General features: G+C 38.4%; 1 protein-coding gene across 2 annotated transcripts in view; it reads right to left on the bottom strand.

Annotated features, from left to right (window-relative positions):
- KIAA0319 (KIAA0319 ortholog) overlaps positions 1-13,883 on the bottom strand; it is a 73,061-nt gene that overhangs the window by 19,166 nt on the left and 40,012 nt on the right. For both annotated transcript variants that reach the window (XM_068557458.1, XM_068557457.1), the window contains 4 exons: positions 13,368-13,455; positions 12,315-12,407; positions 10,850-10,982; positions 3,012-3,240 (listed from right to left, as the gene is read on the bottom strand). In XM_068557458.1, the coding sequence (XP_068413559.1) occupies positions 3,012-3,240; positions 10,850-10,982; positions 12,315-12,407; positions 13,368-13,455 (543 nt within the window). The remainder of the gene's footprint in view (positions 1-3,011; positions 3,241-10,849; positions 10,983-12,314; positions 12,408-13,367; positions 13,456-13,883) is intronic.

Raw genomic sequence — 13,883 nt, 5'->3', positions numbered from 1 at the left:
ACACTGTGGGATGCTAGCTGAAAAAAAAAGAAGTTTAAAAGAATAAAGTAGATTTATAAAGAATAAAGTGGAAAGATGTCAAAGACATATTATGAAGCAAAAAAAGAAATCTGTGAAACAATGGATACAGCATGATAGATATTTGCTACATGTACATATACACTTATGCAAACACACAGAGGAGATTCTGTATGCACACACATTAAACTCATAAAAGTAATTATCTTGAGTAAAGGGACTTGGATGAGGTCAAGGTGTATTTTCACTTTATCAGAATTTGAGTTTGTTTTTAACCACAGGAAGTAATTAATGTATTACTTCTATAATCAAAAATATATTTTGTTATTTTTCTCCATTTATTGTTATCTTTTGAATTGAATTTTTTGCATGTATTTCTTTTTTAAAAATTTTTACTGAAATATAGTTGATTTAAAATGTTTCAGGTGTATAGCAAAGTGATTAAGTTATATATATATGTGTGTGTATATATATATATATATATATATATATACATATATATATATATATATACACATATATATATATATCTTCTTTTTCAGATTCTTTTCCATTATAGGTTATTACAAGATATTGAATCTAGTTCCCTGTGCTATACAGTAAGTCCTTGTTGTAAAAATAAATTTTTTAAATGCTAGGACAACAAAACTTTTCAATAAGGCATTTTTTCAGTTGAGTATATAGTAGTTAGCTACTTATTGCCTACAGGTTAATACCCTTTCATTTTGTTGCTGCTCTGTTGTTGGTAATATTTCCAGTTATTGCTTATGTTTGAAGTTCATGGCATCCTGAAAAGGATTTTTAACTTTAAGTCCTATTATAATTTATTTACTTTCACAGATCCCAAGATTGTCTAAAGATAAATGTATCTGTGTTTTATTTATTTATTTATGTATTTTTGGCTGCGTTGGGTCTTCGTTGCTGCGTGCAGGCTTTCTCTAGTTGTGGTGAGCGGGGGCTACTCTTCGTTGCCGTGCGCGGGCTTCTCATTGCGGTGGCTTCTCTTGTTGTGGAGCACGGGCTCTAGGCACACGGGTTTCAGTAGTTGTGGCATGCGGGCTCAGTAGTTGTGGAACGTGGGCTCCAGAGCACAGGCTCAGTAGTTGTGGCTCACGGGCTTAGTTGCTCCGCGGCATGTGGGATCTTCCCAGGCTAGGGCTCGACCCCGCGTCCCCCGCACTGGCAGGCAGACTCTCAACCACTGCGCCACCAGGGAAGCCCGGCAGGCGGACTCTTAACCACTGTGTCACTTGGGAAGTCCCTGTGGGTGTGTTTTAGAGTTTTAGTGGAAAAATTGAAAAAAAATGGATAGAAAATCAAACGTGTTATAACAAGGGGAACTTCTGAAATTTGAAATGCATTCTTTTAAGAACTTAAAAAAAGGGCTTTTCCCTACTATGACTCAATAGAGCAAAGTACTTTTTTTCTGAAGAGCTCTATAAAGTATAATTTCCTAGTAATATGTGCCTCAAAATTAATATGGTTACATGAATGCTTATGCACACAATAAAAAGGAATCTTGTGGCAAATGCGAACTGAGCAGATTAATTCACTGAGAGCCTCAAAACAGCCATATGATTCAGGTAGCTGCACAGGCTTCAGTGACCTGCAGTGACCTCCCCAGCACAGAGCATAGCCTCTGCAGCTTGCCTTGATGATTTTTAGACTAGTGTAAGAGAGGCTGGTTTAAGAGCTGATCTTTGCGATTGCCCCAATTCATAAAAAGCATCACCCCTTTTGACATCTTATCAATCAATCACAAGGCAGGGACATTGTTACTGTGGATAATCTGAGAGTGTCTGCAGCAGATGGGCAGGTGTTCAGAGCAGCGAGGCTAGGTCTGCAGCCCAGCACTAGTGACTTCCTTTGGATACATGTCCATTAGACTTGGATGTACTGGGGCATTAGCTCTGGGCACATACTTCCCAGTAATTAGGGAAAGAAAATTTGGAATATTTTTTAACTGAGAAAACACAAAATACCCATCTTCCTGTTTGTATCCAAACCCCACCAAATGCGAATTCTTAACCCAACAGAAGCAAACATAGCATTTGCCACAACTCTTAGGTAGAGACGAACTCTATACCAAATGCTCTCCAAGGGTATCTAGAGGACTCACGGCTCTTTCAAGACCCACGCATCCAACCAGTCATTTTTAATTCATCATAATCACAAAGCACTTTCCAGAAATATCGAAAAGTAAAGTAGGTCAGTTTTCATGGAATGTCTGACTTCACCATAAACACTAATGAGAAATTTGTCTTGGACTGGTGAGACGGAGTTTGAAGGAGAAGAGGAAGGTGGTAATGTCAGGTACTATCTTTCTTCCATTCAACTCTTAAATAATAACGTAACTTCAAAAATACCAAGCTGGTTAGTTCTGGCCATCACCAGAAGTAGAATAAGCAAACAGCTCACACATACTCACGCATACAAGTACAGCAATGTTTCAAGGTTATTATGTCTTTAGACAGATATATTCGCAATCTGAACAAATCAAAAGGTAAATACAAAAAGATCTTAACAAGAGACCACTGGATCCAGAAAAGGTAACATGCAGTTTCTAAAAATAGGGGAAACAAAATAAAAAGGAATTTTCTGATAATGAGGTTTAGATTAGATTATTCCTAAGGTTTATCCTAATACTAAAATAATACTTCTGTAGCAAATGTTGGGTCAGACTTTTCCCAAACTAACCTCAAGGTCAAGTTGTCTGCATAGGAGCTGCTTAGTTGCTATCCTGGGCTTATATAGAGTGGGTGAGGGAAAGTGACATAAATTTGGAAGATTTGTGAGTTTAGCTGTTCTTCTAATAGTTGTAATATATCAGACAACTTTATAAAACATATTTTCTGAATTTAGCTGTCCCCTTGTACCAATATTTTAGATAGATAGATAAAGAGATAGATAGATAGATAGATAGGGAGATGGATGGATGGATGGATTGACAGATGAACACAAATAAAAGTCTGAAGGCAGGATGGAGAACTCACCTGCATGGCCACCTCTTTGCTCTCACTCCCGGGCCCCAGGGACCACTCATAGAGGACAATCTGGTGATCATCACTGCTCTGGTTTCCATTCAAAGTGATGGAGTTTTGGGGCAAAGTTATGGTCTGATTTGGTCCCGCATTGGCAACTGGTGGATGGTCCACAGCACTGTTGACTATTAGGGCTGCTGTTGTGGAGCTAATGGCTCCATCTGAGTCTGTAACAGTCAATCTATGAAAAGGAGAGGAAGCTATTACACTGCATGAATATGCCAAATCTCAAGGCAAGTGGTCAATTTAGTCTGCCTATGGTACATTTCTCAGAACAACCGAGAGCAGGTGTAAATAGAAATTTGAGGATGAAGCTGAGGAAAGAACAGAGACCTGAGGCTATATTTTTTCTTTGTTGCTGTTGATTTTCTTTATTTTTAGCTAGTAATATATTCACATGATAGAGTTTTATTTTATATGGGTTTCTTATTATTCTTTGAGATGCTGGATGAAGAAACCATCCTCAGCCAACACAGAAGCCTCTCTCTACCACCTGAGACTCAAAATGTATCAGCTTTAAGTCCTGCCTTCAGGCCTGAGCATGTAGAGACAGCAAATCACTCCTGAATTTTCAGCTACAAAGCTTTTAAATTTTCTCATTCTTTTCTAGAGGACTTAATATTAAGTGTTTTCAGGACACTCCTTGCAAAGCAATTTTAGGATTAAGCACTTTGAAATACAAACCATACTCTGCCTACACAAACAACACAGAGAGCTGCACTGACCCTCCTGTAGTAAACTCATTGGTGATGTGGCAACTGGATCAGTGAAATAAGGTCACTTCATTCTTCTGGGGCCAAGATTTAGTTTGGAGCAGCAATGCATGTGTAACAGGTGTAAATAGGAATATGAGAATGAAGCTCTGGAAAGAACACAGGCCTTATTTGTAGGTAAGGTACCTGTACAGGGGGCCCCCGTATTCTGGGCCTCTATCCCACATACTCCATACAACCAAGGTCCAAACTCCAGTTCTCGCTCTGACAGCAAACCAAACACCTAAGGTCCTTCCTCCTCAACCAGGCTGAGTCAGGACACATTCTGGGCCTCTAAGGGAATTTCTTCCTAGTAAAATGGGGTTAGCAGTAGGCCTGCCTTGGGACTTCCCTGGTGGTCCAATGGTTAAGATTCCATGCTGCCAGTGCAGGGGGCACAGGTTTGATCCCTGGTTGGGGAACTAAAAAAAACAAACAAACAACGACAAAAAAACAAAGTAGGCCTGTCTCAATGAGACGGGTAAAGAGTCATTAAATTAAAATTAATCAAAAGAACCTCATAAAGTGGCATTTCACTGTATATAAATTTTACCCCAATAAATAAGTAAAGTGCTATAGAAAGACTTTTAAAAGTAACTTTTCTGAAGTCCCCTTAGACTTTTATGTCATAAAGTTTCCACAAGTTTACCTCAGCAAAACCCTCAGATAAGAAGTAGACAATAATTTGGCAACATATATCAAACTCCTTAAAAACATACAGGCCTCTGACCCAGAAATTTTACTTGCACTCCAAAATTTAACTATAAGAATGTTCCCCCAAACATTGAATAATGGGGCTAAATTAATTTTCTAAAATGTATCAGCACAGCATCAAACATGGTGTTGAAGAATATTTAATGACACAGATATCCATAATTAATGGGAATCCAAAGTCAGATCCACTCATACATGACAATTTGATATAGAAGAGATGTGGTCTTGCAGATTGGGAAAGGACAGACTAGACAATAAATAGTCATGGGACAATAGGCTGATTATCCATGTGGGAACAAATAAAATTGGATCCAACCACGGTAGACATGCAATCAATTCTAGATGGATAAAATTTAAACATGAAAGACAAAATTTTTAAACTTTAGAAGAAAATATAGAAGGTAGCTTGTAAAGCATCTTATACATTTTGATCCAAGTAAGAAAAAAGTTTTAAGTTTATGTGTACAGAAAAAGGACCATAAATATAAGTACTATACTCTTAAGGATGTTTATTCCTAGGTAGTGGAATTATGGGAGGTATTTACTTTCCTTCTTTCTGCTTCTAGATACATTCTGTTTTTTATTTTTAGAGCAAACATGCATTATTCTTATTATAAGAAGAAAATATCATTTTTTTAAACACCTGCATTGTTACTTGTCTCTTGAAACCTATATTTCTTCTGGATCAAGCTGTGGCGGCCAGTGTGGTAAACTAAAAATAAATACATGACAACTCAGCAAAGAATATGGCAGATAAGCATATGAAAAGATGCTCCACATCATACAGTATCAGGGAAACGCAAATTAAAACAACAATGAGGGCTTCCCTGGTGGTGCAGTGGTTGAGAATCTGCCTGCCAATGCAGGGCACATGGGTTCGAGCTCTGGTCTGGGAGGATCCCACATGCCGTGGAGCGGCTAGTCCAGTGAGCCACAATTACTGAGCCTGCGCGTCTGGAGCCTGTGCTCCGCAACAAGAGGGGCCGCGACAGTGAGAGGCCCGCGCACCGCGATGAAGATTGACCCCCGCTCGCCACAACTAGAGAAAGCCCTTACACAGAAACGAAGACCCAACACAGCCAAAAATAAATAAATAAATAAATAAATAAAAAGAAAAAAAAAAGAATTCTCTACACTGGCAGGAAAAACAAACAAAACAAAACAAAACAAAACAAAAAAACAACAATGAGATACCACTACACACCTATACTATAGCCAAAATCTGAAACTCTGGCAACACCAAATGCTGGTGAGGATGTGGAACAACAGGAACTCTCATTCATTACTGGTGGGAATGCAAAATGGTACAGCCACTTTGGAAGACAGCTTGGCAATTTCTTACAAAACTAAACATACTCTATAAGAGGTGACTTTCAGACAATAAGGTTGCAGCTGGAAGCTACTAGCAGATATTGTTTTGAGAATGACTGGTGGTGTCCTTAAATCCCATACAGTTCAGAAAATTCAAGTTCTCAGCAATACACAAACATGTCTGAAATCACGTCCACAATGGCCACCTAGTTTTACCTTGGATAAACAAACAAAAGCTACTTTATTTTGACTTTTAAATGCATTCGCCTCCTCAATGGCCAAACCAAATGTACAATGTTATGTTTAATAAGCCACAAAACAGGCCACCAGAAAAAAAAAAAAACAAAAAACCAAGCATACTCTTACCATACAATCATGCTTCTTGGTATTTACCCAAAGGGGTTGAAAACTTCTGTCCACACAAAAATCTGCACATGAATGTTTGTGGCAGCTTTATTGACAATTGCCAAAACTTGGAAGCAAGCAAGATGTCCCTCAGTAGGTGAATGAATAAATAAACTGTGGGGCATCCAGACAATGAAATATTACTCACCACTATAAAGAAATGAGCTATCAAGCCATAAAAAACACGGAAAAATCTTAAATGCATATTACTACATGAAAGAAGCCAATCTGAGAAGGCCACTTACTATATACTTCCAACTGTATGATATTCTGAAAGAGGCAAAACTATGAAGACAGTAAAAAGGTCAGTTGTTACCAGAGGAGGGGGAAAAGGAGAAGAATGAATAGGCAGAGCACAGAGGATTTTTAGGGCAGTGAAAATACTCTGTATGATACTATAATGATGGATATCAGGATACATTTGCCCAAACATATAGAATGTACACCAAGAATGAACCCTAAGGTAAACTATAGACTTTTGGTTGTTATGATGTGTCAAGGTAGGTTAATCCTTGGTAAAAAATGAACCATTCTGGTGACTGATGTTGACAACAGGGAGACTGAGCACGTGGGGAGCTGGGGACATATGGGAAATTTCTGTATCTTTCAATTTTATTGTAAACCTAAAACTGCTCTTAAAAAAATAAAGTTTAAAAAAAAAAACCCACACACGAGCACTGGATGCCCCATGTGGTTGACCACTCTACCCCGACAAGGCCTATCGATTCCCGGAAATCCACTCAATAATAAAATACGCTTTCAGAGCTAAGTAAATTTCTTTTTTTTTTATTGGGGTAAAGTATATATAACTTACCATTTTAACCATTTTTAAGTGCACAATTCAGTGGCATTAAGTACATTCACATTATTGTATAACCATTACCACTATCCATCTCCAGAACTTTTTCATCATCCCAAACGGAAACTTTGTACCCATTAAACACTAACTCCCCATTTCTCCCCTACCACCACCCCATGGCAATCACTATTCTGCTTTCTATCTCTATGAATTTGACTACTCTAGGCACCTTAACGAAGTGGAATCATACAATATTTGACCTTTTGTGAGTGGCTTCATTCAATTAACCAAATGTCTTCAAAGTTCATCCATGCTGTAGCATGCCTCAGAAGTTCATTTTTTTAAGGCTGAATAATATTTCTCTGTATGTACATACCTCATTTTGTTTACTCATTCATCGGTTGATGGACATTTGTGTTGTTCTATTAACACTGGAGTATGCTATAGACTGAATGTTTTCTGTTCCCCCAGAACTCATATGTTGAAACCTAATCCCTAATGCAACTGGTATTTGGAGGTGGGGCCTTCCGCCGGTGATTAGGTCTTGAGGGCAGAGGCCTCCTGAATGGGATTAGTACTCTTATAAAAGAGACCTCAGAGAGCTCCCTTACCCCTTCTGCCATGTGAGGACACAGTGAAAAGATGGCTGTCTATAAACCATGTGAAGAGGGCCTTCACCAGACACCAAATCGACCAGCACCTTGATCTTGGACTTCCCAGTTTCCTGAAGTATGAGAAATAAATTTCTGTCATTTAAAAGCCACCCAGTCTATGGTTATTTTTGTTATAGTAGCCTGACTGGACGAAGATAGTGTACGAGCATCTATTTGAGTCTCTGCTCTCAGTTCTTTGAGGTATATATCTAAAGTGAGATTGCAGATATGGCAATTCTATGTTTAACTTTTTGAGGAATTGCCAAACTGTTTTCCACAGCAGCTCTACCATTTTCCATCCCTACCAGCAATGCACAAGGATTCCCATTTCTCCATGGCCTCACCAACACTTGGTATTTTCCATTTTTTAGATAATAGCTATCCTAATGGAGTAAACTGCTTCTTAAGCTGAGATTTCCAATAAATCAAAATAGAAGTTTTTACAACATGTGTAAAATCTAAAGCACTTTAGAGCACCTCTGTGGACTTTTTAGTCAAAGATAAATCCAGTCAGATGCTTGAGTTTCTTAACCTGGCTAGACTTCTGAGGATTTATAAATACACACGTATGGGCTCCTTCTCTGAAATCATCAGATTCTTAAAGCAGTATATGAGGTCTTAAAAATATAATAAGCTAAAATGTGTGGGGTGCAGCTAAGCAGCACTTAGAGGAAAATTATACCTGTGAAAGATTTATAAGCTTTTAAGGAAGCCCTAATATGAATGAACCAAGATGCTACTCTAAGAAGTTAGAAGAAAAAGAACAAAGTAAATCAAAAGCAAATAGAAGTAAGGAAATAGTAAAGAGCAGAAAAGAACAAATTAGAAAACAGGCAAATATAATTAAAACAGTTCTAGTTAGTGTTCCTTGAGAAGATAAACAAAATTAACAAACCCCTTAATTAGACTTATCAAGAGAAAAAGAACACAAATCACCAATATTGGAAATGAAAAAGAGGTTATCAGTACAGATCCTACAGACATGAAAGGATAATATGAAAATACTATGAACAACTTTATGCCAAAAAATATGATAATTTATAAGGAATGGATGAAATTTCTTGAAAAATACAACTTACTAAAAACTGACACAAGAAAAAAACAGATAACACATCACTGTTAATCAACTATACTCCAATATAAAATAAAAATAAAATAAAATAAAATAAAAAAGAAAAGATTTTAAAAAAACCCAGAAAATCTAAATAGGCTTACATCTATTAAAGAAATGGAATTTGTTATCAAAACTTTCCCCAAAAGAAAATTCCAGGCCCAGATGATTTTACTGGTGAATTCTATAAAACTTTCAAGGAAGAAATACCACCAGTTGTTCATAAGTATTTCAGAAAATAAAGGAGGATGGATCACTGGTCAACTTGTTTTATTAGGCCAGTATAATCCTCATATCAAAACCTTGTGACAACGCAGAGAGAGACAGAGAGACAGAAAGAGAGAAGAAGGCACAGGCCAACTCTTTCATAAAGACAGACATAAAAATCCTTACAAAAATATTATCAAGTTGAATCCCATGCTACATAAAAAGAATATCATGATCAAATAGGGTTTATCCCATGAATGCAAGGTTGATTTAACGTTCAAAAATCTCACACAATACATAAAAATAACTCAAAATAGATCACAGATCTAAAAATAAAACCTAGACCTATAAAACTTAGAGAAAAAAACAGGATCTTTGCAATCTTGGGATTAAACAAAGGTTACTTAGATAGAACACAAAAAGCATAAAACATAAAAGAAACAATTGATAAATTAGACAATCAAAATGTAAAACTTCTGCTCTTTACACAGCTAGAGAAAGCCCTCACACAGAAACGAAGACCCAACACAGCCATAAATAAATAAATAAAACAAATACTTTTTAAAAAAAAGATACCATTAAGAGAACAAAACGTCATACACTGGGAAATATCCACAACACATATATGAAATAAAGAACTTGTTTCAGAATGTATAAAAATCTTACAGCTAAGACGTAATTTTTAAAACAGGAAAAAGATCTGACTGGAGACTTCACAAAAGAAGTTATATGAATGGCCAGTAAACACCTAAAATATGCTTAATATCATTAGTCAACAGAAAAATGCAAGTTAAAACCATAATGAGATACAACCACCCATCAAATTAGATACAATTAAAAAGACTGATTACACCAAGTGTTGGTGAGGCTGTGGATTCTGGAACTCTCATCCACTACAGGTGGGAAAATAAAATAATTCACCCACTTTGCGAAAGAGTTTGGCAATTTCCTAAAATGTTAAACATAAGCTCACCGTAGAACCTAGCCTTTCCACTCTTGGGTATTTACTCCACAAAAATGAAAATACATGTCCACACAGACTTGTACACAAATGTTCATGGCAGCTTTATTTGTAATACTTCAAAGTTGTAAACAACCCAATGTCCATACTAGATGAAAGGATAAATTGTGGTATATCCATACATTGGAATAGTACTCAGCAACAAAAAGGAACACACTATCAATAGAGACAACACCATGAATGAATCTCAAAAATCATTTGCTGAGTGAAAGAAGCCAGGCACGAAGGAGCACATACTGTACAATTCCATTTATATGAAATTCTAGAAAGTGCAAGATAATTTAAAGTGGCGGAAAGCAGGTCAGTGGTTGCCCAAGGACAGGAATGGAGAGAGGGATGGATTGCAAAGGGGCATGAGAAAACTTTTGGGGATGATGGAAATGTTTATTATCTTGATTGTGACAATGGTCTGACAGGTGTATGCAAATGTCAAAACTCATCAAATTTTATACCTTAAATATGTTCAGTTTATTATATTTCAGTTATATCTTTAAAAGTTGTAAAAAGATAAACAGGTAAATCATATAAATCTACCTCACTTTGACTCTGAAGATAGAAACGTTCTTTCACATATCTCAACACAGCAAAATAGATGCCGTCCCATACTATTCCTGACAACCAAATCCAAAGGTTTCCAATAAATACACACTTGTAATTTATATTATTGATGATGGTATCAGAGTATAAAGTGGCTGACAACCAAAACCCCAGAGGAAGCCAAATCTGCCTCCTGATCAAAATGAAAAGAAGCACAATGCTCTATCGGCATCTATCGGAAATAGTCAAATTATCAGTGCTGGAAAGCGAACCCACTTGCCTGAAAGTATAGTTTCCAGGAACAAGGTTAGACAGATGTAAGATGGGGGTATCAGCTGAGGTCTTCTCTTCTTGGAAGGGCCCATTAACTTCTTCCCAGTGATAACTCACTATTTTAGTATCATCTGTACTGTCTAGAAAGATTGACAAATAAATGAAAACTAGAATCAAATACAAGAATATTAAAACATAAATTTTGTAATTTATATTATTGGGGTTTACATTTGATTTTATATGAAATTATATAATTGCACAGATTTCAATGGCCATATATTATGTGTTAGAAGGAGGATTATTTCTTCTCTCTAAATTATCATCATGATTTTTCTCCTGGATTTCCACCAGATTTGAGTGAGGGTGTTTCCACTCAGTTGTGAATTTAAAAAGCAAAGTGACAGACACTACTGTTTTTTTTTTTTTTAACTCCCTTCAACTATAGCACACGATATCTTACTGATAATTCAAATAGGTATCTGAACTGACAGATTCATAAAGAATTGAGATGTTTCTATATAATTACAAAACACCTTTTACTACCCTAATCGTTAAGTGTAAATCCAGAGAAAGGTAGTACCCTACATGAAAACCTCCTATTTCTACTTTAAAAGACAGCAAGCGAAATGTACTAAGTAGAATCACAGAAGTTTAGACCTGGAAGCGAGCCAGTTTCATCTAATTCATTTAAGGAAAGAAAAGTTCATGCAACAGATTAATAATCCTGAACAGTTTCCTGTAACTAAACCGCACTGAATTAGAGGAATCAAAATGTAATGTATTTTCTCATGTAAATATTTTCATTTAAAACATGCTTTAGGCACTTTCCCGGTGGTGCAGTGGTTAAGAATCCGCCTGTCAGTGCAGGAGACATGGTCCAGGAAGATCCCACATGCCGCAGAGTAACTAAGCCCGTGCGCCACAACTACTGAGCCTGCGCTCTAGAGCCCGTGAGCCACAACTACTGAGCCCTCGTGCCACAACTACTGAAGCCTGCGCGCCTGGAGCCCGGGCTCCACAACAAGAGAAGCCAACTCAATGAGAAGCCCGCGCACTGCAACGAAGAGTAGCCCCCGCTCGCCACAACTAGAGAAACTCCATGCACAGCAACAAAGACCCAACCCAGCCAAAATAAATAAATAGATAAAATAAATAATAATTTTTTAAAAAAGTGATTTCCAACTGCTCATCACATATACTACATCAAAAGGAGATTCTTTAATAATTGCTTTAATTCAGATCAAATAGCTAGACCCTAAAGAATTTTTTCATAGACAAATGAGACATAACTGAAGGGAAATTCAGCCTAAGACAGAGAAGTTGTGCTAAAGCAGCTGAAGGACTTGAAGATACAGATAGATGCTCATCTATTGGTGAGTTAGCCCATAAGTCCTCACAGCCTCAATAGAGACCTCCCATTACGTCTCATAGTGCAGAGGGCAAAACCCCCTGAAGTATGGCAGGATACCCACGGCTGCCATCGATGAGGGCCGACGTCAGAGGCAGAGTGAGCTCCTGTCTCTCGGGAGAAACAACTGCCACGGGAGGCAGGTTGACTCTTCCGGCTGTGTGACAGAAAAAAGGACACGGGCTGAGCCCAAGTTGTCACCACCCAAATAAACCATCTGATTTTCAAAAATTGGTTATAAATATCCTGTCCAGAAGGTGTTTATCCTGCAGGGCTCAACTATGGAAAGTACTTTTAATGTTTTGGAACCTCCCTATACTCTTTAGGAGCATGTCTGCAGGTTTAGATTTTTGTATGAAAGCCCAGGCTCAATGAACACATGTAATAACAAGCAAGGGGTTGGTCCCAGAACCTGAGCAGCAACTGCGAAAGAGGAGCAACGGAGTATGGTTCCAGCTCCTACGATTAGCTGGCTCTTGACTCTTTGAAGCCCCGCCCCCGCCAACCACGTTTAGCTCTAAGAATAACCAGGCAGAATGTGCAAAACGGGGAGCTGTCAGCCCCTGGGGAAGAGGCTGGAGGTGAGGTTGGCACTGAGCTGGCCCACATCCCTTGTGCCCAGAGGAGGGGGTGGCAGAGGCTCAAGGCCCATGCTCCATGCACTGAGCCAGGGCTGTGCCCACCCAGACAAAGGGCCACTATTTCTAATTCACACCAGTGCACTGACCTGTGGACTACTGGTGGCCTGAAAGGACCAGGGGGCTTGAAAGCCCATGGCATACATTTCCCCTGAGCCCTGAGTTGCTCCCTTTACCTAAGGACAAGCTGAGTCACGGGGAATGGAGGTGGCAGGGTGAACGCAGCAAATGTCAGACGGAGGAGGCTGCTGGCACACCTAAGAACAGCAGGCAATAACCTTGCAACCTTACACAGCAGTGTCACGCAAGTACTAAGAATTATACAGAAAGAAGAAAGACAAAAACCATATACTCTTTGCATGTTTTCTCTACAATGGAGCCTAATGTAAAACTAAAAAAAATATATTACCATGTTATTCAGGCACCAAAAAGTGAGATAAACCTGTACAACAGGAGGCTGTCCTCTCACACAGGCTTACCTGGCTTAACGGTGACATTTACAAATCCCTCTCCAAAGGCATTTTCACTAGAAACTGCTACTTTGAAGGCATAAAGTCCTACTGACAACTGCAAGATAAAGAAAAGTTATACTGATAAACATGCAAACAACAGGATGGGTCCACTGCCCAGAAAATCCTTAAATATTCCAGAAGCCGTTCTCCTGGAATCAGCATAGAGAAGGGGCTCGGGACCTCTGGACACACTGCCACATGTCTGAAGCCTATACTCTGGAACACTGAAGATCACCCAGGAAGGCCTTCAGCTTAGTTACAGATGTTCACGGGGCTTACAGAGGCATATGTGACATGGACCAACCGAGGGCGGCAGTTCTCAAACTTGAGTGTATGGGAATCATGCATTTTTACCAAGTAGCTCTGGTGGGTCAGCTGTCAATGGTCTGGGTACCAGACTTTGAGAAACAGCGCTCAGTGGCATAGGGGTGATGCTAATTCACGTTGCACCAGTAGCTGTGCAGTATCAGAAATGAAGAGAAC

The sequence above is a fragment of the Eschrichtius robustus genome, chromosome 12 (assembly GCF_028021215.1).
Source record: "Eschrichtius robustus isolate mEscRob2 chromosome 12, mEscRob2.pri, whole genome shotgun sequence".
NCBI classification, from domain to species: Eukaryota; Metazoa; Chordata; class Mammalia; order Artiodactyla; family Eschrichtiidae; genus Eschrichtius; species Eschrichtius robustus.
Note: the sequence above shows the minus strand (reverse complement) of the source record. Positions and strands in the feature narration are given on the sequence as shown.